We start from the raw sequence: 26,694 nt of genomic DNA on the forward strand, positions 1-26,694 counted from the left end.
GCATAAAAACAAAGGGACAAATCCAGGGTCGTGGGCACTGAGGATTCTGTCCAGGAAACAGTGCGATGCCGTAACAGTTAAACAAAACCAGCTAACATTTCATGCACCCCCAGTGGGTCTCAGGCACATAATCCATACGACCTGGCTTCATCCACATGGTCACCCAACAAATAGATATTATCACTGAAGAGAAACTCAGTCTCAGAAGGGTTAAGTGAACTATGAAAGCAACTCGGCTAGTAACTGGGGGAAGCAGGACTCAGAACCAGTCATCCTGAGTACAAAGCCCGGTTTCTTTCGACCCGGGCAGGACTTAATCGAGGGCCTTAGCTTGGGCAAGGTTCCCGGGCCTGGGATGGGAGCCTGACTCTCAAGGGGCTGGAGCTCTCTGGGGCACCCACAGGTGATCAGGTTTGGAGAGAATGACACACACTGACCTGATTCAACAAAAGCCTGAGGACAAACTGGACTTCGGTTTAGTCTCTAAAACTGGGGCTTGGAAATTACCAAGCAGAAGGGTGCTCATATTAGAATAAAAAGAGGTGATTTTATTCCAGGATTTTTCTCTTGCACCGTGACCATCTAATGGAGAAGCTATCTGTCTCAGGACACTTCGGCCGCCCTTTCAGGGCCGGTCCAAGTGCCAGTAGCTCCCTAAAATCTTCCCGGTCTTCTCAGAACTGGTTCAGAGAACTAATTCGAAGGCAGGACGGACACCGAGAGCCAGGCTCTGGAGTCAGTAAGCCTGGATTTAAATGGTCTCGATCATGTGCTTTTCTGTGGGACCCCAGACCATCCACCTCACCTCTCTGAGCCTCAGTGTGCCCACCTGTAAAAACAGGATAAAACTGTCACCTCCCATTTATGTACCTGATACCAGCTGGGGAAGTGGAGTCACGAAGATGAACAAAACACAGCCCCTGCTCTCAAACAGGCCAGAGTCTAATCAGGGGGACAGACACGTCGCAGCCATACCTGCACCGCCCAGGGCAGGAGCCACCAGCCACAGGTATCTGCCGAGCACTTGAAATGTGGTTAATCCAAATCAAGAAGTGACGTTAAGTGTGAGCTGCATATCGGATTTCAAAGGCTTTGTAACATAAAAGGGAATGTAAGATATTCCATTAATAATTTTGTTATTGTTTGCGAGTTAGAATGACAATACACGGAAATATTGGGTTAAATAAAATATATTACTAGAAGTAATTTCACTTGTTTCTCGTTTACCTTTTTTCATCGTGGCTGCTGGAAAAGTTTAAATTACATACATGGCTCACGATATATTTCTACTGAGCAGCGTCAGTCAATAAAACTCAGTGAGGTCAATAAGGACAGGGACTGGGGTCAGTGATGGTAGTGGGGGCTGGAAGCGTGCGGAGGGCCCGGGTGGGGGGTGGGGGGGGAGGCGTGGCATTGAAATCTAACTGAGACCTGAAAAATAAGAGGCTTTAATAAGGCAAAGGGGAGCAGGGAAGGCACCCTGGCAGCCGGAAGAGTGAGTACGCGGGCCCAACAGTAAGAAAGAACAAGGCAAGGCCATTTGTGACAAAGGGTTTGGCAACCAGGCAGAGGGCAGTGTTTGGGGAGGAGACAGGGAGGGACAGAAAGGACAAAGGAGGTACTGAGGTCAATGGGGCCAGGCTAATGAAGGACCTTGGAAGCAACATTAAAGTACTTCACCCTGAGGGGCGTGGGGAGCCAGGGAGGGTCTGAAGCAGGGAAGAGATTAGTCAGGGTCCTGCGAAGGCAGGGAGAAGAGACAAGGGGGAGGATCTGCTCCTTGTGGGGCTGCTGCTCCGTGTCAGACACCGGCCAAAGCCCCTTCAGATTCACCCATCTCACAGATGATGAAAACTGAGGCTCGCGAGCGAAGAACGAGAGACTTGCCCAAGACCACAGGGCTGTTAAACAGAGAACTGGGATCGAAACCCACCTGGGTGTGGGTCAGATGGCACTGAGACAGGAAGAGATGAGAGAAAAACAATGGACTTTATCTTACTGGCACAGAGAAGCATTAAACATACAATGCAGCAGACTATCAGATTCACATTTTAAAAAGGCTTTCAAACTCTAGTATCCAGGACAGTGCTGGTGAGAGGTCGTCCCCAAATAAGATTGGGGTGGTGGTAGTAAGATGAAGAGAAAGGGACTTGAACTACCACAGGATCCAATCAGGCAGGAGCTGCCAAGGGCCTTGCTCTGCGCCTGGTACATAACAGGTTCTCAAACAAGAGTAACCGCCTCTCCAGGTTTGCCCAAGATAGGACCAGATTATGCCTGCTGTCTAGGCATAAATATGAATTGTGCCCACGTCACTCTTAAAATTGCCCCGGACTGCACAGTAGATAACGAGGGAACCCTTTCACTGAGGGTCTGTTGACGAAAACCAGCAGCCCCTCCCTGGCAGAGCTGGATAAACACTGCAGATTCTCAGTCAGGGCTCTCGTCCACATCCTTCTCCCCACTCTCCAGCAGGAGGCCCAGAAAACCAAAGGGCCCCAGCCCTGGAGCAGGCTAGGGCTCTGTCAGGCCTTCCTGCCAAAAAGAAAGCCACCGGGCCCCACCAGCAATGTGGACTCCAACAGCCTCTTGGGACAGGTGCATTGGGAGGCCACTCTCAGCCCTCATTCCCCAAACTGTAGTACTGATGATGATGAGGATGTAATGATAACACAGGATCAATTTTCAAGCACCGGTTCTGTGCCAAGCACTGGGAAGGCATCTTCTCTTTAAATCTCCTCATCCCATCTCCCGTTGGGTAGATATTACTACTAGTCCCATTTTACAGACGGGAAAACAGGTTAAATCATTTTACCAAAGTCACCCAACTAGTCGGTTTAAAGGGTGGGATCTGAATCCAGTTCTGGCCAACTCCAGCCAAGGTTCTTAACCGCTGCACTTCACTGCCTCCGTCTTGGTGGCCACTATGTGAGCCGGTGAGCAAAGTCTGGACAAACCAACTACCTCCCCACGATGAAAGCAAACCCCCAAATCAGAATGAACCTCAAGTGCCCCCAAGGGCGCTGCCCCTCAACCAGCCCCTACTAATGGTACACCCCCAGAGGTCCCCCTCGCCACCCTCTTTCAGGAAACCCCTTACTTGACCCTCACACCCTCTTCAAAGCACGTCTCGAAATAACCCGACGGAGGTGTGAGGCGGGTCAGGACCCCTACCCCGCACCCCCGACCCCACACTCAGTATCAGCTGCTATAGGTGCTCGAGACACCTACCCCAAGACCCCAACCCACACACTGCCCCCGTCCGGAAGCCCTCAATCACCCTCAAGAGCAAACCCCCAAGTCTCCGTTAGGGTGTACCCCCCATCAGCGGGAATCCCGGCCGCGTCACAGCGCCCCTGCAAAGCCCGGGCCGCACCTGCAGCCGCCGAGCGTCCCGGGGAGGGTGACGTCCTCTTCCAACACCGACTCCATCATGGACACAGAGAAGGTGGTGGCGTTGGTGTCCGTGGCGGCGGCGCCAACTGGTTCCCCCGGCTGTCGCGACCCGCAGACTCCCCAGGTCCCCGCCCCCTCCAATCCTGCTCTTGTTCGGACTCTGGCGGCGCCGCTGGAATTCAAACCGCAGCCGCCGCCATCTTTCCCGGCGCTTCTTCCTACGGAAACGAGGCGGGGTCATCGAGGCGCGCGCAGTGAAGCCGAATAGGAGGGGCCAGAGGCAGGGCAGGGAAGCGCGGGCGGGTGCCATCTTGACTAAGGGCAAGAACATTCGCACTTGCCCAGCAAGACTAAGGAAAGAAAGGCAGGCTGCCATTTTTCGTGAGGGCACTCAGGCCGAGGCCAGGGCACGCGCCATCTTTATTGAGGGCAAAGGCAGGCCTCGGTCCGTTAATTTAAGCGGGAGATGGGAACCCAACCCTCAAAGTTCACCGACCCTCGAAGTTCCTAACCCAGTATGTGCTTCTCTAGAATAATGACCCCTAAGCTTAGGGTCTGTGCCTCCAAAAGGCTTCCGCCTCGAGCTGAAACTCAGATAATCCAGGGCTGCGTCACTTGAGAAGAATCCTACCTGTGGAATCCCACCTCAAGCAGTCATTTGCACACTTAGGTTGAAGCAAATAAGCTCATCCTTTTGAGCCAGTGGTCGGAAACATTCCTCCAATCTCTCACCAGGGATCCCTTATTCCTTTTAGGGCTCAAGCGCACCTGAGATCAGTAAACTGAGGCCCAGAGAGAGGAAATGAATCTCCCAAAGCCGTGCACGGTAAGCATGTCGACAGCAGCCACACGCACGGCTCCTGCCAACTAGATCGGGGCTCTCCACAACGCTGGCTGCCGTTCTTAATGCACAGATCAACCACTAAACACAGATAATTTTGACAGAGCTGGGTCAGTGAAGTCAACCTTTCTCTCCCCATCTCAGCATTGCTACCTTCCTCTGCAGGCGGTCAGAAGGATCCTGGATGAAAATGACCTGAAAAGATGGGTGAGCAGGTAGATGGTGACTTTCCCTGTAATCACGTATAAGTCCTCCTTCTGCCTCAGTTTCCTCACGCCTGAGTGGAAGTGTACTTTCCAAAAGAGACCTTCTCTAACCCCCTAACGTAAATCAAGGCCTTTCTTGTATTCTTAGCAACTCAGATTTTTTTGTGGCAATCACAGTTTGCAATAATGTATTTCTGTGTTTTCAAAAAAAAAAAGTCTTCCTTTTGGGACATCTGGGTGACTCAGTCAGTTAAGCGCTTGACTCTTAGTTTCTCTCTCTCTGCCCCTCCCCCATTTGCTCTCTATCTCTTTCTTAAAAATAAATCAATAACAAGCTTTAAAAAAAATTCTTCCTCTCGGGGCGCCTGGGTGGCTCAGTCGGTTGAGCGTCCGACTTCAGCTCAGGTCACGATCTTGCGGTCCATGAGTTCCAGCCCCGCATCAGGCTCTGGGCTGATGGCCCAGAGCCTGGAGCCTGCTTCTGATTCTGTGTCTCCCTCTATCTCTGCCCCTCCCCCGTTCATGCTCTGTCTCTCTCTGTCTCAAAAATAAATAAATGTTAAAAAAAAAAAATTAAAAAAAAAAAATTCTTCCTCTTGCTCTAGCCTGGAAACTCCATGAGGCAGAAACTGTGTCCTGAATTGTTCACTGCTATGTCCCCAACACTATGCCTGCCACCCAGAAGGTGTTTTAAAACAGATGTTGAATGAATGCTCCCATCAGTCTGGAAAAGGGGGTTAATACCTGTCCCGCAAGGTTGTAGTGAGGCTGTGAGGATGATCTGAGACGGCTCTAGTAGCCCCGTCGATGGTAATCCCGTCAGTGACTCGTCCCAATCCTTTATGACCTTCAGTGAAGTCTACAAAACCCATGGTCCTGCCCCTTCCCTCTTCCTTAGCCAGCTCTGCACCCACCCCTAAATCAACAACCCCCGAAACAACAGCCTGAAAGAGAGAGTGGGCAGGAACCGGTCGGCACATCAGATGCCCCGGCCCAGGGAATGGGCAGTCCTCGACGCCTGGAACGGTGCTAAGTTCAACCAAAGAGTTGAGTATGTCCAAAAGCAGGGCAGCTGGAGGGGGCAGGATGCCTGCCCTGGTTCTGCCCACTGACTCTCTGTGATCTCTGCAGACCACTCTTCCGGGCCTTACAGTACGTACATCTCTAAGATCAGAAGGTTGGACTGCATGGATGTCTCAGGACCTCACTGCTCTTTGTGTTTATTTCAAAGCCACAGAGACACCGCCCATTCTGTTCCTGGGGAGGGAGGTTGAGTTGCTAATCATCACTTCCCAAGTGAAAGAGCTAGCTTTCCATCCAGCAAATGAAAAGCTCTTGAGGAAAGAAACGAGAGAGAGGACTCACACATTTTGAGCGTCTGTCACGTATGCCTTGTGTCCAGCATGTCACAAGGCGTCACCTCGCTGACATCCCGCGGCAGAGTCCTCTGGAACAGGTGCGACCGTCATCACCGTTTTACCCACAGATAAGAAGACTGAGACCAAAAGAGGTACAAATAACCCAGTCCCGGTCTCACTGCTGGTCAGTCGCAGAGCTGGGACTGGAGCCCAGGTCCCTCTAAACTCCAATGCCCTGATTATTTCCGGCCGCCCGTCTTTCCTATTTATTTTTCTCCGCTTGAGAATCTAGGAGGGAGAGGTGAGGTCTACACCCAGAAAACAGCATTTCAGTGATGTGTTCACCGGACTCTTCTCCTCCGGCCACTGCTTCCGGGTGGCCAGGAGGTGTATGTTAGTGTGGGCAGTGTGACTGCAGTGCTGGAAGTCAGGGCAGCCGGATTCTGACTCTGGAAAGTCCTCCAACTTATCCCGTGACTGGGGTCCCTTCCCCTTGCTCCTCCTTGATTTTCCCATGCATAAAATGGGGCAGACAGTGCTGGGCTCACATGGCTGCGTTATCTAATTGGATGCTTTGGAAACTATAAAGAAAGAGCCTGTGAGGAGCTCTCCTTCCGATGAATACATCGCCCTGTCTAGCAAATGACTGTGTTACTGGATGGTGTGTGCTAAACCCTTTAGTGAACCTGGAAACTGAAAACAGCATCAATTGACAACGGATAGCCTATGTGGGAAGTTGTTTTTCCCATGTTCACGGTCACGGACGAAGCCCTTTGCCCCGTCTGTGTCTCATCCTGCCCTTTCTTTCTGCCAGGCCTGGAGATGATGTCACTCCCACCAGCTGTTTGTGCTATCTGGCGCCCTCTCCTTGACAACAGCCAACCCGCCACAAAGCTGGCATTATTATTCTTTGGGCCAGGTCACAGCAAATGGCTGGGAGGAAGTCGCTTCCAGCCAGATGTTTCTCATTAGGGTAGAACCCTCCTGAAGCTGTAGCAGTTCAACCATCTCATCAAGACATGTGAGCTGCCATTACTCACAGCAAAAACAACTTTGTAGCATGAATACATCCACGTTGGAGCGAGTGCCCCCCCTCTACAGACGAGGAAACTAAGGCTCAGGGAAGGAAAGAGACTTGCCAAAGACTTACTTGCTTTTTCTTTCTTTCTTTGTTTCTTTGTTTCTTTGTTTCTTTCTTCCTTCCTCTCTTTCCATTTTTCTTAGCTCTTCATTTAGAAATAATTCGACTCAGAAAAAAACCTTCAAAAACAGTACAAAACATGCCCCGCGTAGGCGTCACCCGGCTTTCTAATCCATTAACATCTTCCATAACCATGGCATAGTCGTCAAAAATAAGAAATTACATCGATACAACACTATTTACCGCAGACCTTATTTAAACGTAATCAGTTTTCCCATGAATGCCCTTCTCCCGGCCCAGGATCCAATCCAGGATTCCACACTGCATTTACTCATTATGCCTCCTTACTCTCCTCCAGTCTGTGATAGTTCCTCTGTCTTTGGATTTCACGACATTGACACCCGCACGAAGTTCTTGTCCGTTACTTAATAGAACATCCCGCAGTTTGGGTTCATGTGGCGTTTCCTCAGGATTAAATGGAGAGGTGATGCACTTTGGGGAAGAATGCCCCCAAAAGTGATGTTGTACCTTTCTCGGGGTATCAGGAGGCAGATGATGTTGACATATGTCTCGCTAACTGGTGATATTGACTCAGATCCTTGCTAAGGTGGTATCTGCTAAGATTCTCCATGGTAAAATTATTCTTTCTCTTTTTCTTTTCTTTTTGTAATTAATAAGAATCTCGTGAGGTGATATTTGAGACTATGCAAATACCCTGTGTTTCGGCAAACTTTCAGCCACTAATTTTAGCATCCATTAATAATTCCTTCCTAAAACAATTATAACAGTGGTACTTGCCAATTGGTGATCTGCTATTTCCATCGTTCCTTCTATATTTTTTTAATTTTTTAAATTTTATTTTAGAGAAAGAGAGAGAGAGAGCATGAGTGAGGGGGAGGGGCAGAGAGAGAGACAGAGAGAGAATCCCAAACAGGCTCCACACTCAGCACAGAGCCTGAGGCAAGCGCTCGATCCCACCCCCCTGGGATCATGATCCAAGCCGAAATCAAGAGTCGGACGCTCAACCAAGGGAGCCACCCAGTTACCTCTCCTTCTGTATTTTTTTAAAGATTTTGTTTTTGGGGAGGCTGGGTGGCTCAGTCGGTTAAGCGTCCGACTTCAGCTCAGGTCATGATCTCACAGTCCGTGAGTTCGAGCCCTGCGTCGGGCTCTGTGCTGACAGCTCAGAGCCTGGAGCCTGCTTCAGATTCTGTGTCTCCTCCTCTCTCTGCCCCTCCCATGCTCAAGCTCTATCTCTCTCTGTCTCTCAATAATAAATAAATGTTAAGAAAAAAAAAAAATTAAACCCAGAGGCTGGCTGTGAGAGAGTCAAAGGCTATGGGAAAATTATCCAGCACCCTTCCCAGCTGCACATCTGAATATGTAAAACAGCAATAGCTGTAGGCAAAAAACAGATAATTGAATTAATCAGTTGTCTGGACATTTTGCAGCTTAAAAGATGCACTTAAGGGGCGCCTGGGTGGCTCAGTTGGTTAAGCTTCTGACTCTGGATTTCTGCTCATGTCGTTGTCTCACGGTTCATGAGTTCAAGCCCTGTGTCGGCTCTGCACTGACAGTGTGGAGCCTGCTTGGGATTCTCTCTCTTTGCCCCTCCCCTGCTCGTTTCCTAAATAAGTAAATAAACAAACAAATATTTTTCAAAAATAAATAAATAGAAGATGCACTTAATGTGCATCCTGCAAGGATGTGGTTGTAAACTGCGGCCTCTCCCTTAAATGCAGTGACTTTCTATTGAGAGAGCTGGTCAGGACCAGGGACGGACTGCACTTACTTCCTCGAAGGGATGGATGTAAGGCCCTTGGCTTTTGCAAACGCCTTCCCGCCTGTCCAGCAGGCCACCGGGTACGCCGTGTAGATTGTGCCCTGCTTGAGGACACCCAGCCAAAGGACAAGTGGAGGCTGAAATCTAGCCCCTGCTCTGCTTGCCGAGCTGTGGGTTCTGTTCCCCAAGAGGAACCCATTCCAAAGAAGGGGCATCCGTTTCTGACTTGCCCAGAGGAACTCATTGTCCATGTGGCTATCGAACCCTGGAATGTGAATGGGGAACTGAATTTTTATTTATTTAAAAAAAAAATTTAATGTTTATTATTTATTTTTGTGTGTGAGAGTGAGAGGGAGAGAGATGGAGAGTGAGCAGGGGAGGGGCAGAGAGAGAGGGAGACACAGAATCTGAAACAGGCTCCAGGCTCTGAGCTGTCAGCACAGAGCCCGACGCGGGGCTCGAACTCATGGACCGCGAGATCATGACCTGAACTGAAGTCCGACGCTCAACTGACTGAGCCACCCAGGCGCCCTGAGGAACTGAATTTTTAAAAACTTTACCTTACTTAAATTTAAACAGCCACTTGAGGTTGGTGGCTACTGTATTCACATAGATACAAAACATTTCCATCGTCCCCCCAAATTCCCCTGTGATGCAGTCAATCTCCCTTCCACCTCAGGAAAAACCACTGATCTACTTTTCTGTCATTAAAGATTTGCCTTTCTAGACTTTCATATACCTAGGATCATACAATATGGACTCTGGCTTTTCTTGATAGCAGAGACTTTTAATTCTGTATTGTAGGGTCTATTATAGTGTCCGGCAGATAATAGGTGAGAGAAGGAATAAATCCTAATTGGAATTAACGATCTTATCCCCAAAACTTTTCTCCTCCCCCGAGAGAATACAAGAGTGAGAAGGGCGCTCACAGAGGACATTTAACTAAATCCCTTGGATGTACCGATGGATAAACTGAGCCCCAGATGGGGTCAGTGGCCTGCTTCAGTTCACCCTGTAAATTTATAGCAGAGCCTGGATTCCAAACTAAACATGCAGCCTCCAAAGCCCGTACCCTCCTCCTTCGGCAGTGTTCACTTCCCATCCATTCCCGTGGGCCAACGTGGCAACTCTTGTGAATCCCTGGGGGACCACAGGGATGCAGACAACAGGCCCCAATGCCTGCTTCAGCCTCCTGGGGATGCCACCCTGGCCCGGAGATCCCCCCACTGAAAACCAAGAAACAGCAGCAACTCAAGTTAGAGAAGTATTTTGTTTCGTTCCAAATATACCTAAAACCTAGGAGTGGCCTTACTCCAATACTGGGACGTGGGTTGGTTTTCTACCCAGAAAACCAGGCACCTGGTCCCAGATCCAGTTCCCCACTCATTGGAGAAAGAACAGCCCTGGTTTGGGTGGGGGGAGAGGGGATAAGGCTTGTGTTGAAGATCTCTTAAAACAAAAGGGACGGAGGGAGAAACCGTCATTCATCAGAGCTATAGCACGTGCCGGGGTGCTTCCCATTTAAGGTTTACTTCAAGGTCGATGCAACCCTAACGTCAGTATCATTCCTTTTACAGAGAAGGACAGCAAGTAGGACTAAGTGCCATTACTCACTTCCCCCCACCCCCCCACCCCCAGGTCCTCCGGTTGTGAAACCTGCCCCGGAGGCCATATCGCTCTGCTTACTGCTACCGATTGTTTTTTAGAATTCTGCTGAAGAGATTTTTCGGTTGATGTTCCAGCATGCATCCTTTAATCAGGTAGTAATAGCTAAGTAAGAGATGTTGCCGGTTGCTGAGGAGCTCAGCGAAATTTGGGCGTCAACTGCTAATGTAACCTTTGCCCTGGGTTTGCTGGCGTCGTAATGATCTCTGTCTTTTCAGACAGAAAAGGTGAGGTACATATTATGAGGAAATAAAGTGAATTCTTTACCCCGGCGCCACACCTGTCAACATCGCTACCTTTTCATTTTAATTAAGGAAATTCGAAATATAACTGTCACCAAACTCTGATTCTTGCTCCAGAGGACAAAGGCCCTCTCCGTTTCAGACAATTCCTTTGGAGATTAATGGACCGTTGGAGCCCATACCATTTGCTTAATTACCCCAAAATTATTATCTCAACTAAAACAGAACCTCAATAGACAACCATTAATGTCTTTATCCTTGTCTGGAAGAATCTCATCTCTTGGCAAAAATAGCTTCTTCAAATGAAACTGGATAATCCCCTAGCATGGTGATTAAAGATAACAATGGCTCGTTTAGAAAATGTTTGGAGGAAATTAAAAAGCTGAGCGATAGCCTGTTGGTTCTGCAAGCTACTAAGAATAAAGGCAGGAAGGGGAGGGCCCCCAAAGCATCCATATATCAGGCTGAGTTTGCTTCCCACACAGTCAGCACATGCCCAAATGTTTGAGAATCTGCAGTCCAGTCTGTGGGCGAGATCTCTGCTCTGAAGGAATGAGCTTGATCAGCACCATCCCACAGAAGGATACCTTGTGCTGTTTATTTCCAGGGTCACCCTCCAGAAAAACATTTCTCCTTGAAAGTGGCTTGGGGCTGCCCAGGATAACAGTTTGGGTTTGGGTTCGGGCTTACATTAATTCGAAGCCTCCCAACCGAAGTATACTCCTGAGTCTCCACCATGTTGACCAGTGTAAAAACTGCAATACAGCTGATTCACTCATTTATTTACTGCTTTTATTGAGCTTTTGGGGGGTGGGAGGGGTGGGCAGGGCCTGTGCCTGGCGGTGGGATTAAATAGATACAGACAGTCCAGCCGTCAAATTGAACCGATAACTCGATAGCAGGGAAGTATCGTCAGCATCTTCTTCTTCATCATCTTTATCATAAATCAGTGTGGGACTTGGTCAAATGCTTTTTCTGTATCTCTTGGGATGATCATCATATACTTTTTTTTTCAGTCTGTGTGAATTACATTGGTTAATTTACAAACAAGCTTTGAATCCATGGGATAAATCCCAGGCAGTCATGAAGTTCTATCTTTTTAGTATACTGTTGTATTTAATTTGCTTACATTTTCTTGAAAGTATTTATGCCTGTGCTCATGAGGGATATTGGTCTGTAGTTTTCTTGTGATGTCTTTGGTTTTAGTATCAGGGTAATGCTAGTCTCATAGAATGAGATGGGTTATCTCCTTTTTAATTTTTCTGGAAGAGTTTGTGTGGGATTAAGTATTCTTTCTTCTTTAAATGCCTCATAGAATTCAGCAGTGAAGCTCTCTGAACTTGGAAGGTTTTTGTTTTGTTTTGTTTTGTTTTGTTTTGTTGGTAGGAAGTTGGTAAGTACAAATTCTATTCCTTTAATAGATAGAGGGCTATTAAAAGATTGAGCTGTTATCTATCACTTTTTGAGAGAGCTTTGATAGTCTGTGTCTTGCAAGGAATCTGTACGTTTCACCTAAATCATCAAATGTATTGGCATATGTGAAGAGCAAGATGGAGTCACTTGTCAAACAGGAGCCTGTCAAGCAATGACGCCAACAGCTAAGGGTGTTGCCGCTAAGACCAGGTATCGAGGAGACCAGCACCTGCCGATGACACACTCAGAAGTGACAAGCAGCAGAAACAGAGGAGGTCTGCAAAAGCCCGGGGCTCATTAAATCCCTTTAAAAAGAGGGGATTTTTGCAGCACACTGTCAAGACTCCTCAGACACTGACCCTTCTACGTCTGACCGCTTCAAAAAGCAGCTGCCACCGAAGGTTCTGCCTGACTTATCCCCCAGAAGAACTGAGATCCTTCACTGCTTGAACATAATAAGCAGTAAGTGTGGAGAGCGGACCCTGATGGGACCAGAGGCCTTATCTCAACTGCACACCCACAGACTGACTTTTGCCTTTGGTTCGCTCGACTTCCTACCCCCTGTTCTATCTTGTTTGTTGTGTGACAGGTAAGAGAGATGGAGCTAAACACAGAGTGAAATGTCACTGAGTTTGGAATCCTCAACCTGCTTTATAATTATGTTCACTTTACGACTGAATAAAGCAGACGCCGAGGAAAGACACAACTTATGTGTGCACCTTCAGAGCATGCTTACAACAGTAAACGTCCCTTATTATCCTTTTAATGTCTGTAGGATCTGTAGTGATATTCCCTCTCTCATTCCTGATACTCATTGTGTGTGTGTCTTCTTTCTCTTTTTGAAAACCTGACCATTCTGGTTGAAAGTTTATCAATCGTACTGAATTTCTTAAAGAACAAATTTTAGTTCCATTGATTTTCTATTGTTTTCTTTCATATTTATTTTTGCCCGTATCTTTATTATATCTTCTGCTTCTTTGGGGTTTATTTTGCTCTTCCTTTTCTAGTTTTTTTTGTTTGTTTGTTTGTTTGTTTGTTTGTTTTTTAAGGATAGAAGCTTGGATTATTGATTTGAGATCTTTTCTTTTTTCTAATGTAAACATTCAGTGCTCCTAATTTCCCTCCAAGCACTGCTTCAATTGCATCCGGCAAATTTGAAATGTTGTGTTTTCATTTTAATTCAGTTGAAAATACTTTATTTTTTCATTTTTTTTCTTTGACCTATGGGTTATTTAGAAGTATGTTAGTTTTGGGATCCCTGGGTGGCTCAGTGGGTCAAGCATCACAGGGCTGTGAGTTCAAGTCCCACATTGGGCTCTGCACTGAGCAGGAAGCTTACTTAAAACAAGAGAGAGAGAGAGATGTTAGTTTTAAAAGACTCCAGAATTTTCCAGCTATATTTCAGTTACTAATTTCTAATTTAATTCCATTGAGGTCAGAGAACATATTTTGTATGATTTGATTTTTTTTTTTTTTTTTAAATTTGTAAGGCTTATGCGAGGATGCCTGGCTGGCTCAGTCAGTGGAGTATGTGACTTGATCTCAGGGTCATGGGTTCAAGCACCATATTGGGTGTGGAGCCTACTTTAAAATTTTTTTTTAACTAAAAAAAACTTTTAAAAAATTTGTAAGACTTATTTTATGGCTCAGCATAGGGTGTCTCGGTAAATGTTCCATGTGCAGTGGAAAAGAATATATATTTTGCTATGCTGAATGAGTCTGTGTCAATTAAGGTCAAGCTGGTGATAGTATTCTATATCCTTACTAGTTTTGTGTCTACTTGTTCTATGCATGGATAAAGTGGTTGCAATCTCCCAACTGTAACTGTGGTTTTGACTATTTCTCCTTTCAGCACTATCAGCTTTTGCTTCATGTGTTCTGAAATTCTGGTATTAAGTGCATAAACATTTAGGAGGACCTGACGATTTGGTCTTTCACCATTAAGAAATAAAATGTAGTGGATTTGTTTTGTAACCTTTATCTCTTTGATTTGTTTGTCCTAATCATTGGGCTATTTATACACTTCCAGGTCTCTAACACTTGGTGTTGTTTCGTTTAACCTTTTCAATAAAAAAAAGTTCGCCCGTTTCTCCCACCCCGGTGGGAACAACCACCGGTCTGTTCTCTGTTTCTATGAGCTTGGGTATTTTATTTTTAGATTCCGCGTATCAAACAGATCATATGATGCTTGTCTTTCTTTGTCTGACTTATTTCACTTAGCACGATGCCCTTGAGGTCCATCCATATTGTGGCAAATGGCGAGATTTTGTTTTTTATAGCTTAATAATATTCCATTTTTGCATATATCTACCACAATTTCTTTGTCCATTTATCCATCAATGGATACTTAGGTTGTTTCCATACCTTGGCTACTGTAAATAATGCTGCAATGAACATGAGAGTGCAGGTATCTTCCTGAGTGAGTGTTTACATTTTCTTCAGATAAATAACCAGAAGTGGAGTTGCTGGATCATATGGTAATTCTAGTTTTAATTTTTTCAGGAATCTCTGTACCATTTTCCATGGTGACTGCACCAATTTACCTTCCCACCCACAGTACACAAGGGTTCCCTTTTCTCCACATCCATGTCAACCGTTGTTATTTCTTGTCTTTTTGACACTAGCCATTCTGACAGGTGTGAGGTGATACCTCACTGTGGTTTTGATTTGCATTTCCCTGCTAACTAATGATACTGTGCGTCTTTTCATATGTCTGATGGCCATCTGTACATCTTTGGGAAAATGTCTATTCAGATCTTCTGCCCATTTTCTAATGACACTTTTTTTGTTGTTATTGAGTTGTATGAGTTCTTGGTATATTTTGGATTTTAGTACCTTATCAGATATATTGATTTGCAATTATTTTCTCCCATTCAATAGGTTGCCCTTTCATTTTTGTTGATGGTTTCCTTTGCTGTGCAGAAACGTATTAGTTTGATGTAGTCCCACCTGTTTATGTTTGCCCTTGTTGTCTTTGCTTTTAATGTCAGATTCAAAAAGTCATCATCAAGACCTTTCTTCCTATGTTTTCTTCTTCCAGTTTTATGTTTTCAGGTCTTACATTCAAGTCTTTAAATCATTTCGAGTTGACTTATGTATATGGTGTTAAGATAGTGGTCCAGTTTCATTCTTTTGCATGTGGTAGCCAGTTTTCTCAACACCATTTATTGAAGAGACAGTCTTTTTCCCACTGTATATCCTTGGCTCCTTTATTGCTGTAAAATGTATGTGTGGGTTTATTCAGGACTTTATAGTGATCTATGTGTCTGTTTTTATGTAAATGTCATACTGTTTTATTATTGTAGCTTTGTAACATAGTTCTAAGTTGAGGAGCATGATGGCTTCAGCTTTTTATTCTTCTCAAGATTGCTTTAGCTATTTGAGGTCTTTGTTACTTCTTACACATTTTAGGATTATTTGTTCTATATCCATGAAAAATACCATTGAAATTTCCATAAGGATGACATTGAATCTGTACATTGCTTTGAGTAATATGGACTTTTTAATAATATTAATTCTTCCAATCCATGAGGATGAAATATTTTTCCATTTATTTGTGTCTTCAATTTTTTTCATTAATGTCTTACAGTTTTCAATATACAGGTCTTTCACCTCATTGATTAAATTTTTCCTGAGTATTTTATTCTTTTTGATGCAATTGGAAATGAGTTTGTTTTAATTTATCTGATAGTTCATTATTAGTCTAAAGAAATGCAACAGATTTCTGTGTATTGATTTTGTATCCTGCAGCTTTACCAAATATGTTTATTCATTCTAACAGTTTTTTTTTTAATGGAGTCTTTAGGGTTTTCTATATATAATATTGTGCCATCTGCAAATAGTGACTGTTTTATTTCTTCCTTTCCAATTTAGATGCCTTTTATTTATTTTTCTTGCCTAATTGCACTGGCCAGGATTTCCAATACTCTGTTAAATAAGAGAGGAGAGTGGACATCCTAGTCTTGTTCCTGATCTTGGAGAAAAAACTTTCCACTTGCTATTAAATGTGGATCTGTCATACATGGCCCTAATTATGTTGAGGTAGTTCCCTCTATACCCACTTTGTTGAGTTTTTATCATAAATGGATGTCGAATTTTGTCAAATGCTTTCTTTGCATCTATTGAGATGATCATATGATTTTTAATTTTCTTTTTTAAGTAATCTCTACAACCAACGTGGGTCTCAAACTCATGACCCCAAGATCAAGAGTCGTATGCTCTACTGAATGAGCAAGCCAGGCATCCCATTGACCATATGATTTTTATACTTCATTTTGTTAATATAGTCTATTCCATTGATATACAATTGTTGAACCATCCTTGCATCCCTGAAATGAATTCCACTCAGTCATGGTGTATGATTCTTTCAATGTATTGTTGAATTCAGTTTGCTGATATTTTGTTGAGGATATTTGTATCTATCTTCATCAGGGATATTGGCCTGTAATTTTCTTTTCTTGTGGCATCCTTGTCTGGTTTTGATATCAAGGTAATACTGGCCTCATAACATGTGTTTGGAAGAGCTCCTCCCTCTACTATTTTTTGGAAGAGTCTGAGAAGGATTGGTATTAATTCTTCTTTGAATGCTTGGCCAGAATTCACCTGGACTTCTATTTGTTGGGAAGTTTTCAATTACTGATTCAATCTCCTTGCTAGTAATTGGGATATTCGGATTTCCTATTTCATCATGATTCTGTCTTGGTAGATTGTATGTTTCTAGGAATTTACCTGTTTCTTCTAGGTTGTCCAATTTGTTGGCATATAATTATTCATAGTCATCTCTTAGAATCTTTTGTATTTCTGTGGTATCAGTTGTAACACTGTTTTTTTTTTTTAGTACAGATATCACAAATTATGGTATTTCCTTCCAAACATTTTCTGTACTATTTTTTTCAACATAGTTAAATCATGTTGTATCCACCAGTTTATATCCTATTGAAAAATTTCACTATGAAATGTTACATGGATACCAGAATATGTGTGTATGCTTGTGTGGGTATATGCAAATAGTGTAAAAAAAATACAATATGGGGACCCTGAGTGGCTCAGTCAGTTAAGAATCTGACTTTGGCTCAGGTCATGATCTCACAGTTCGTGAGTTCAAGTCCCGCATAGGGTTCTGTGCTGACAGTTCAAAGCCTGGAGCCTGCTTCGGATTCTGTGTTTCCCTCTCTCTTGCCCCTCCCCCACTCACACTCTCTCTCCAAAATAAAAAAAAAATTAAAAAAAAATTTTTAAATAATAAAAAGCTCATATACACACATGTTTCTTAAACATTACTAGTACCTTTGAGGTCATCTCTGCATCCCCCTCTCTCTTACATAGTTATCTTTATTTTTGCATTATTCTGTTTTTCTTTATAGTTTTCTCATATATGTATGTATTTTTAAACAATATATTCTATTTCCCTTTTTGGCCATTATATAAAAAAATTATATTGTATATTTTCTCTATGGCTTGCTTTTTTGCTTGACATTATGTTTTGGAGATTCATCCATATTGATATATATAGCTATAACTCATTCATTTTTGACTACTGCATAAAATTCTGTTCGAAGTATTTGGATATACCACAATCCCACTTCACAATCCAAATCCAATCAATTCTTCTACTGCCAGACAATTGGGGTATTTCCAATTATTTTGCGATAACAAATGATGCTGCGGTGAAGAATTTGATGTGTGGGTTGTGGTGCACACACGTAACAGTTTTTCTAAACTGTATATCAGAGGTGGAATTGCACACACATCTGCAAAATACCCTGTTTTTCTTCACTAAACCTTAATTCTGTCTTTAATCATTCTTCCCTTCATTTTAATGATTGTATTTTATCTCCACAAGTGCATGCACTAAGCCATATCTCTACTGTTGAACATCTAGGGTTTGTCCTCATTTTTTTAACTTTATACACAACCCCGGAGAAAAAAAACATTTTTGCACAGAACTCTCTGCTTTTTAGGTCATTTTCTTAGGAGGAATTCCCAGAAGTGGATTTCTTGAATCAAGGCTGTACTGATTTCCATTCAGTGGAAAGGTTTTTACTGCTGAAATACACAAAATAATTGCCATCCATATAGTCGCTAATCCTTTTGGGATCATAGATCCTTTGGAGACTATGATTAAGGGTATGGACCTTTCCTCCAGAAAACACACGCACACACACACACACCCACAAGCACACACATACACACAAATTATTTATATTCACAAAGCAGAATGCAATTTCAAGAGTTTCTCAGGCTCTCTGAAGTCCCTATGCTGATACCTCTATTAAATAAGATATACTGTTGGGGCACGTGGGTGGTTCAGTCCGTTAAGCGTCCGACTTCGGCTCAGGTCATGATCTCACAGTCCGTGAGTTCGAGCCCCGCGTCGGGCTCTGTGCTGACAGCTTAGAGCCTGGAGCCTGCTTCAGATTCTGTGTCTCCCCCTCTCTCTGCCCCTCCTCTGCTCATGCTGTCTCTCTCTGTTTCAAAAATAAATACAAACATTAAAAAAAAAGATATACTGTGTTACCTACTGCATATTTCTAATAATACTTCACCAAATAAGTTCACACACCACATTTCTTATAATACTTCACCAAGTAAGTTCACATATTTCAGTATCTGTCAAGTACCTTTTGTTTTAAACCACAACTTACTGAGCACCCACAATGTGTCAGCACTTATGCCAGATTCCAGAGATAGGAGAATAAATGCTCCTGACTTCAAGGATTATAGAGTCTAATGGGGAAGACATAAAATAACAAGTATTCAAAAAAAAAAATATGTGCAATAAGAGAGATATTCATTAGGCAAAACAGAGATACAAATTAAGGATTAATCAACTGTCGTTTACCAAGGGGTTGCAAAGAATGAATAAACAGTCTCAAGGATGTTAGAAAACATAGTACCAGCAAAGGGAGAAAGGCATCATATAACCTGGCATCTATAGGAAGTTATATATGAGTCAAATATAGTTGGGTTAGAATGGTTAATGAATGTAAGGAAGGGTTAAGACTCTTCGTTATTTGAGAGCAAGATTAAGAAAACAGTATTAACAGAGGTGCCTGGGTGGCTTGGTTAAGAGTCTGACTTTGGTTCAGGTCATGATCTCACGGTTCGTGGGTTCAAGCCCTGTGCCGGGCTCTGTGCTGACGGCTCGGAGCCTGGATCCTGCTTCAGATTCTGTCTCCCTCTCTCTCTGCCCCTCCCCCACTCATGCCCTGTCTGTCTCTCAAAAATAAATAAACTTAAAAAAAAAAAACAGTATTGACATATAAGACTGTAGCAGTTGGTCTGACAACAGAAAGGAAACCACAAAAGATTTCCTCCCAAACACTTCCTTTATTACCCCAAACCTGCTCTTACTAAATACAAAGGAAAACATTTTGCCGGTGTTTTGTGCAACTGTCTGAAAGTTCAGTGCTTGACATACAAGGTTTAAAACCTACGTTTTAATACAAATAACACATTTAACGTTGTGTGATGGCTTTCATTTTGTAAGTGGAAGTATTAGAAAGCCTGCACAAGAAGTACTACAATAATCTTTTCATAAAATTGCCTTGAAAGGCTAATTTATATGTAAAAAGGATGTCTTTTTAGCATTCACTTAAAATATCACTTTTAAGCCTGTCAGTTAACACTTCTAATATAATCACCTCATGAAAAACATTTTGTTTTTTTGAATTTAGCTTAACTTTATAAATGTAACTAAACACAATTGTTACTTGGAAGTTACTGGTTTAACTATAATGGAGCATGTGGAATTTTTGTAAAACATATGCAACTTATACTCCCATGGAAAACGAATACACCCAATTTTGCTAAACTAGTAAATATCTTTGATGCACTTTCATCCAAGGTATGAATACAGTACTATAAAAGTAATCTTTTTGGCATTGTACACATATTTCTTTTGAAATTTTACTTAGATTTCTGCCATGCTTATTCTGGTCCCTTAAAATAATACCCAAATTGTATACATTATAGAACTACATGTATAGAATTACATATAGAAACATATAAGGTAGGATTATAGAGCAATACAACTTATTTTCTTGGATGACTAGAAAAGAAAGGAAAAACAGGGTTTTAAAGTTTAAATAGCAACCACCTGAAGGTGAATAAACCGACTGAAGTTTACAAACCTCTCAGCACAGGGGTGCCTGGATGGCTCAGTCCTTTAAGCTTCTAACTCTTGATTTCAGCTCAGGTCATGATCTCTGGGTTTGTGAGTTCAAGCCCTGCATCAGGGATTCTCTGTGGGATCCTCTGTCTCCCTTTTTCCCTCTCTCTCTCAAAAATAAATAAACTTAAAAAAATTGAAAACATAATAAAGCTCTCAGCACAAAGAAAGGCCTGACCTACTTTTTCTTTTTTCAAAGTGCCCCTAGGATCTCTAGATGGCATCCCATTAAATACCATTGAGCTTTGTCAAAATACAGGATCTTCATGGGTTCCTCAAAATCATAAAAAGATGTACTCTCATTGCAGGCTGTCTAATAAACATATAGAACATGGTTCCATTCAGATTTATATGAAGAAAGGAAAAATTTTATATGTATGAAAACAAAATTTAAAAGGAGCACGTTTTTTCTTTAAAATTTTCATGGAAAGCCTAATGAATCTCATAGGGTAGAGGCAAAAGTACAAATAAGAATATCTGTTAATATATGCTTTCCCCCCCCTCAGGTTGTTTTGTTTTGTTCCAAGAGGGGGAATCTCGTGGCATGTTTGTTCCTAAGTGGAAAACATGATTTAAAGGAACTTAAAACAAAAAGCATAGTAAATCAACAAAGGGTTCAAAGATTTTCATGAAGTGGTTTGAAAATAGATGCTCTGTGACATATATTAAAAGACTTCCAACAACACTGACCACACACACAAAAAAGGAAAACAACAAATCTACAATAGGTACAAATTATATACATTTATTTTTTTAATAATTTTAAATAACACTCTTGTATAAATTCTTTCATATATTCAAATCATACACAAATTTAGAAATGCATCATGAAGCCTAGTACAGCATCTGTAGGAGACACGTTTTTAGAATTTGTGTTAGAATTTTAGTGACATACATAGGAGTTTAATGTTTTAGGAACATCCCCTAATAGCCCGGGCTAAGATGTAACCTATGGCAGAGTGCAAGTGCCTAGCATTAAAACTCAGCTGTGAATCACTGGGTTTTGGGCTAAGTTGGCTCAGAAGCCCTGGGCTCATGTGCTCACCACCGTCACAATTCTTGCCTGTGTGTAAGTTACGAGTAACAGGGGTTCCCAACTGCCTTTGAAAAAGCATCATTCAACCACTGCCATTTTAACGATCCATAACCTTCAGTCCATTTGACGTGATCTGATGTCTTCGGATGAATCGGTGTGTTCTTCCTGCTTTTTCCCTCGGCATGGTCACTGGCTCAGGGTTAAAGAGGAAAATTGTGCTAACCTTTCATCACTCCCCCACACACGCCAAACTCATGTTAGTTCCCAAGCCCCATGCCGTCAAGATCATAACGGACCAAAAGTCTTTGTGGATGAGGCCAGAAATGCTTTCCTTGCTCTAACAGGTTACGCTGGGTTGCTCTGTACTTCTCTCAACTTTTTATCAGAGAGATTTCTTTCCTTGAGATGTGCAGATTCAACTCCTACCCACACACTTCAAAGCATAAGAACCAGGGAATGTTCATTACAAGTGGTGTTATGTTTACCATAAGTCCTACAAAAAATATAGGACCGTGGTGAATGATCTGATAACCCCGTCCCGACTGAAGCTCTTAGGAAGACATTCTATTGCTTTAGTTCTCTGCCTCCAAAACAGCACGAGAAGGGCTAAACGTCCGGAAGGCACTCTCTGACCAAAATGAACTAGTGGGGTCATGAGTATTGCTTTAATGATCCGTTTTCTGGGGAAAGTTAGGGCTAGAGAGTAGCCATATAATTTGACACCTCTACAAATCCTCTCCCCCAAAATCTCTCTCCTCCCACGTCACATCTGCTCTGTTCTCTCTTAAAATGCAGGTTATCCCGAAGAGTGGTAACACATTAAATCCATAGGACCTTAGTATAAATGAGCGTTCGTTTCTGTCACCATTTTTCTCTATCACTGGAGAAATTCCATTCATAAGAGATATCTAGGAGCTAGCCAGTGCAGGGAGGGAGGGAACAATAAGGGAGGACAGACATATTTTACAACACTACCTAGGATTTCTGTCAGAAATACGTCAGGGCTTATGAACATGAATGAATGAAGACAAAATGATCACTTAATAGCAGTATCTGTCATTTACCAGTAAGGGTCACATTAGTCTTAATCAAAAATAAACACATTTCTAACACTTATTCAAAAGGTCTTCCAATATGATCTTTCTAGAAGACCGACGGGATCCTGGTGTGAAACGTCATAGCTCAGGGAGACCCTGCCTTCAGAGGAACGAACGTGTGCAATGCATTCCATAGTAGTTTCCTAGTCTGATTTTGCCGGTAGATCACTTCATGATTGATTTATATTCTAGAGCAAAATTATTTCCGCCAGCAAAAAGCAGGGGACGCTAAAGAATATTACTTAAAACCAGTTTTAAGACCTCAATTTTTTTTTCCACTCGGAAAAATTGAGAACCTGACGTAGGAGCTGTCAGTAATTCCTTAGCGATTAATGTTCCTTGTGATTCAATGTTTGCAATGCCTTTCAGGCTCTCTTTCAAGCAACCTCTCTATGGCCAGAATCTGGACTATTTGGCTTTGGCTCTCAGACCCCGACCAACACTCACGCTTGCTCTACTGGGGTAACTTCTGTGTAACCAGTGCTTATTTCCCACCACGCTCAACCCCTCACCTTGAGGGGTGCAGTCTGGGAGACAGGCCCCCTTCCTTGGAACTGTGCAGTGCTCAGTCTGCCCGTGCGTTAGTGGGGGCTGCTGGGGAAAACACATTTCCCTCCCTGCTCACGAGGGTCAGTTCTCTTTGAGGAAGCACAAAAACCGGTAGATTTGTTTTCTTGTCGCCAACACTGGCCGCAAGCAGTCATTCTCCAGGGTCCTTTCCACAAAGCCCTTCCCAGCTGTATGGCCCTGGACTGTACCTTGTACTCACGAAGTTGGAAACATTCACAGACGGGACAGTCCCTCCCAGCCTCTCTGTCCATGGCTAGCAGTTTCTACATTGGCCTAGATTTGAAAGAATATATATGTGCTTCAGAGTCAGGAGGCCCGATTCCAAGCCTGATAATGACATATTGTGCAGCCTTGAGTGAGACATTTAACCTCATCTGTAAAATGGGGACAACAACTACTTCCTCAAGGGGCTAGGGTGAGGAACGGAGGACATACGTGTGGAAATGGGCTTTGCGAAATGCAAAGGCCTATAGGAATATCCACTGATTTTTAAAATATAACGCAATGTAATGTATCCTCTCCTCTCATGAGCAATGGCCAAATATTCAGAGCACCTCAGGTTACAGAACTGGACTATCTATCTGTCCATCCTCCAGAACGTCATCTCTAAAACCTGAGAAAGCTTAGGGGTCTCCTACAGAGGGATGAACAAATTCCAGGTGTTTCTCCGGGGAAGGCAGGCAAGGTTGTCAACTTGGATGTTCTAGGTCTAATCTAACAAACCTTTGCTTCTTTTCTCGCCACCTGACAGTTTGCGGTTCCTCCTAATAAATATCTATATTTGACTTCTGGCTGCTTTTCCTGGCTTGCTGCACCCACAACCTGTCGATATCATAACAGACGAGGGCAACAGTAGGTGGCCTCGAGGGAACAACCGGGTCCAAAAGCAAGGACTAACTGTACCCACCGAACCACAGAGCTACCTCTAACGGCAAAACTGTAGCCCTGCAGGAAGATAGCAGACACCTCGCGGCCTACGGGTGACAAACTACGTTCAAATGTGGAAGGTATTTTTTCGAGCGGGGAGGAAGAATATAATAAATATTTCACAGGCATGAAAAACAGGGGATCCCAAGTGATATCATGGCTTTTCTTTTGGAACTAAAATATTTCTAATTCCTCTGGAAGACTGTCTTTTACACTTAAAAACATTTTTTTTTCATGAGGATGTGTTCTACATTGATCTATGTAAAATATATAGACTGGCTAACGTCTAATCAGGTGAGTACTTTAGAGAGTGCAGCCTGCATCCCAGCTTAACAATCACGGCCTTAAAAATCTATTGCTTGAATGTCTAGTAAGTCAAAGAACGTGTAACTCTACTTTGAGACCGAGAAAGGGAAAGAAAGGTTGGAAACACTCAACCTCTTACAAATTTCAACAGTGTCCAAAGAGGGACCAAAAATGACTGACGTTCACCAGAGTCCCAGCTCCAGCAATATTGCCACCTATGTCATATTTTAACCAATCCCCATATGTTCTTTTTACAACGCCATTAACTGCTGTACAAATAGTTTCTAGATGATAAAATATGACATGATTTTTTTTTTTTACAAATAGATACAAAAAACAATGTTGACCAGATATGCTACATTCACTATATACACCTTACTTCTCTAGAGGCAGGAGCAGTCCTTATTTTTAGACAATTCATCATCTACACTGAGACCCTAAGGAGGACCATCAGCTTCCTGCTACCAGATGTCACCTTCCTGTTTCCTGTTTCTACCATTAGAAGCTTATCCCGTGCTTGGATCCTATCATTGAGCAAGAATTTGGGAAGGAAAAATCAAGCTTTTCTAAAGATCCTCTTGAGACTTTTCCGCCCCTATTCTGGAAACAATCGGGATTGTTTATTGTGAGACCGCCCAGACATTAAGCTTTTCTGCAGTGATGTCTTTTAGCACAGTTAAAGGAGTATCATCCCTGACCTTCCTTTAAAAAAAGGTGTTTCAGGAATGGAGATGAAGTCTTCCTGGAGTCCTCCCCCTCCACTTCCATCACCGTGTTTCCGCTGGTTTGGTGAGCACTTCCCCAGGAGTCTATTCGGAGGTCAAAGTAGATGTGGGCTGCACTGTGGGGTTCGGCCTTTCTATACTCCCATGTCGTTGGGTACAAAAATATACTTTACTACAAGTCCTTATTGACAGTGACTGCTTCGGAGCTTCATGGGGAAACTAAGAGTAATAGGCCAGTGCATTACACATTTGTACCTGAAACTTCCAGATGCACTATACGCCTCTGCTTTCTCAGCAAACTCTGCCCAGGCCTCATGTGGCCCAGGAGCCGATGCTGTCTTAGTAAGCCCTGTGCTCTACCGATCCAGGGTGACAGTTCTAGCTCCTCAGGCTTTGTAGTTATGTATGGGTGTCGTCAGGGTCAGCTGCCCGTTGGGAGCCACTTCATTGCCATCATCTTCCAACAGTCCTGACACATCTGCATTGGGAATGCTGTCGTGGTAGCTGCTGAAACTGATATTGTCTTCTTTGAGCTCGATGGTCCAAAAGGGGGCATTGAGTTTCCGGTTCTGGTACTCCCGGTACATATAGACGGCCCCCACAAATCCCATCAGCAGCACCACCACAATGATGATGACTGTCAAAATGATGATGTTAAACTGGGTCCATGAAACATCAGCTAAAGCTGATGTGCTGTTTTCAGCAGAGCTTACGGAAAAGATAGTCTGCAGGGTTGTGGGGGTAAATGTACTATTTATAACAGGGGTGGGCACTGATGTGGTCAAAGAGGCATTGGAAACCAAAATGGTAGAACCTTCAGGTGTTGGAACAATAACTTCTGAAAATAAAAACAGAGAATGAAATGTAAAAGACAAAATTATCTAGTTTTGAGAAACAATAAAAGAAATACACATGGGAGTGGAAGTTGATGTGGGATGTGGACATGAGAGTCTGCTTTAAGGTAATGCAAGTTAAAAATAATTTTTAAAGAAATATAGTGAAAAGAATCAAGGTCCAGAAAGCTAGATTATGACACCCATGGCTGTTCTCCAAAATGTATAATATTAAAATCTTGGGGAAAATCCTAATGTTGGAGCTTCCTATCCTTCTTGACTCTTGGATAGATTCATACAAATTCCTGCAAAGGCAGTAAATATCTCACTGCTGAGTCCTAAATCACTTGGTTAAAAGTGACAGGAATAAAAAGACAATCATTTGAACTAAAATAAGTACAACAAATCTGATGGCATTTCATAAGGGCAAAATTCTCCTCAAAAGAGGCAAAAACAGAGTAAGAAAAATTGTATTTCTGGCTACTTCTGAAAAACACAATTTAAGTGTCCAAAGTTGATGTCAGGCAAGATAAAAAAAAACAAAAAACAAAAAACAAAAAACAGCCTTCTTTTAATTGTATGTGTAGTAATTCTCCCGTCATGGAGATCGTGGCTATCTTATAATTAAAGTGCTAATGCGGCACAGCTCAGTAGAAATACCGCAGGCTTTGGAATCAAGTAGAACTGTGTGGCTACAGATAAGTAAGTGAATCTTTTTAACACTGAGGCTCCTCATCTGTAAAATGGGAATGATCATATCTACTTTGCGGAGTCCCTGGGGAAGGTTACATGAGCTAGAGTTACCGCACGTAATGTTCCCAGAGCTTGGCACGTCATAGGCGCTCGGTAAAATGACTGCTATTGTCATTATAATTCGTCGCCACAGCCAGACACATTAATCTACCCCCAGAAGAGGCATGTTTTATATTACACAGTGAATAATAAGAAAAATCATCACAGTCCTGCCAGCTAAGTATGGACAAAG

General features: G+C 43.0%; 2 protein-coding genes across 8 annotated transcripts in view; both read right to left on the reverse strand.

Moving 5' to 3' along the window:
* The window catches only part of CDK5RAP2 (CDK5 regulatory subunit associated protein 2), a 169,401-nt gene extending 165,871 nt beyond the window's left edge, over positions 1–3,530 (reverse strand). For all 7 annotated transcript variants that reach the window (XM_049627905.1, XM_049627940.1, XM_049627912.1 and 4 more), the window contains exon 1: positions 3,377–3,530. In XM_049627905.1, coding sequence (XP_049483862.1) covers positions 3,377–3,435 — 59 coding nt within the window. In that variant the 5' untranslated portion in view covers positions 3,436–3,530. The remainder of the gene's footprint in view (positions 1–3,376) is intronic.
* A 12,700-nt stretch (positions 3,531–16,230) lies between these two features.
* Positions 16,231–26,694, reverse strand: part of MEGF9 (multiple EGF like domains 9) — a 94,433-nt gene continuing 83,969 nt past the window's right edge. Inside the window, exon 6 of the mRNA XM_049627952.1 lies at positions 16,231–25,714. Coding sequence (XP_049483909.1) covers positions 25,263–25,714 — 452 coding nt within the window. The 3' untranslated portion in view covers positions 16,231–25,262. The remainder of the gene's footprint in view (positions 25,715–26,694) is intronic.

This window comes from Panthera uncia, chromosome D4 (genome assembly GCF_023721935.1).
Source record: "Panthera uncia isolate 11264 chromosome D4, Puncia_PCG_1.0, whole genome shotgun sequence".
Lineage (NCBI taxonomy): Eukaryota > Metazoa > Chordata > Mammalia > Carnivora > Felidae > Panthera > Panthera uncia.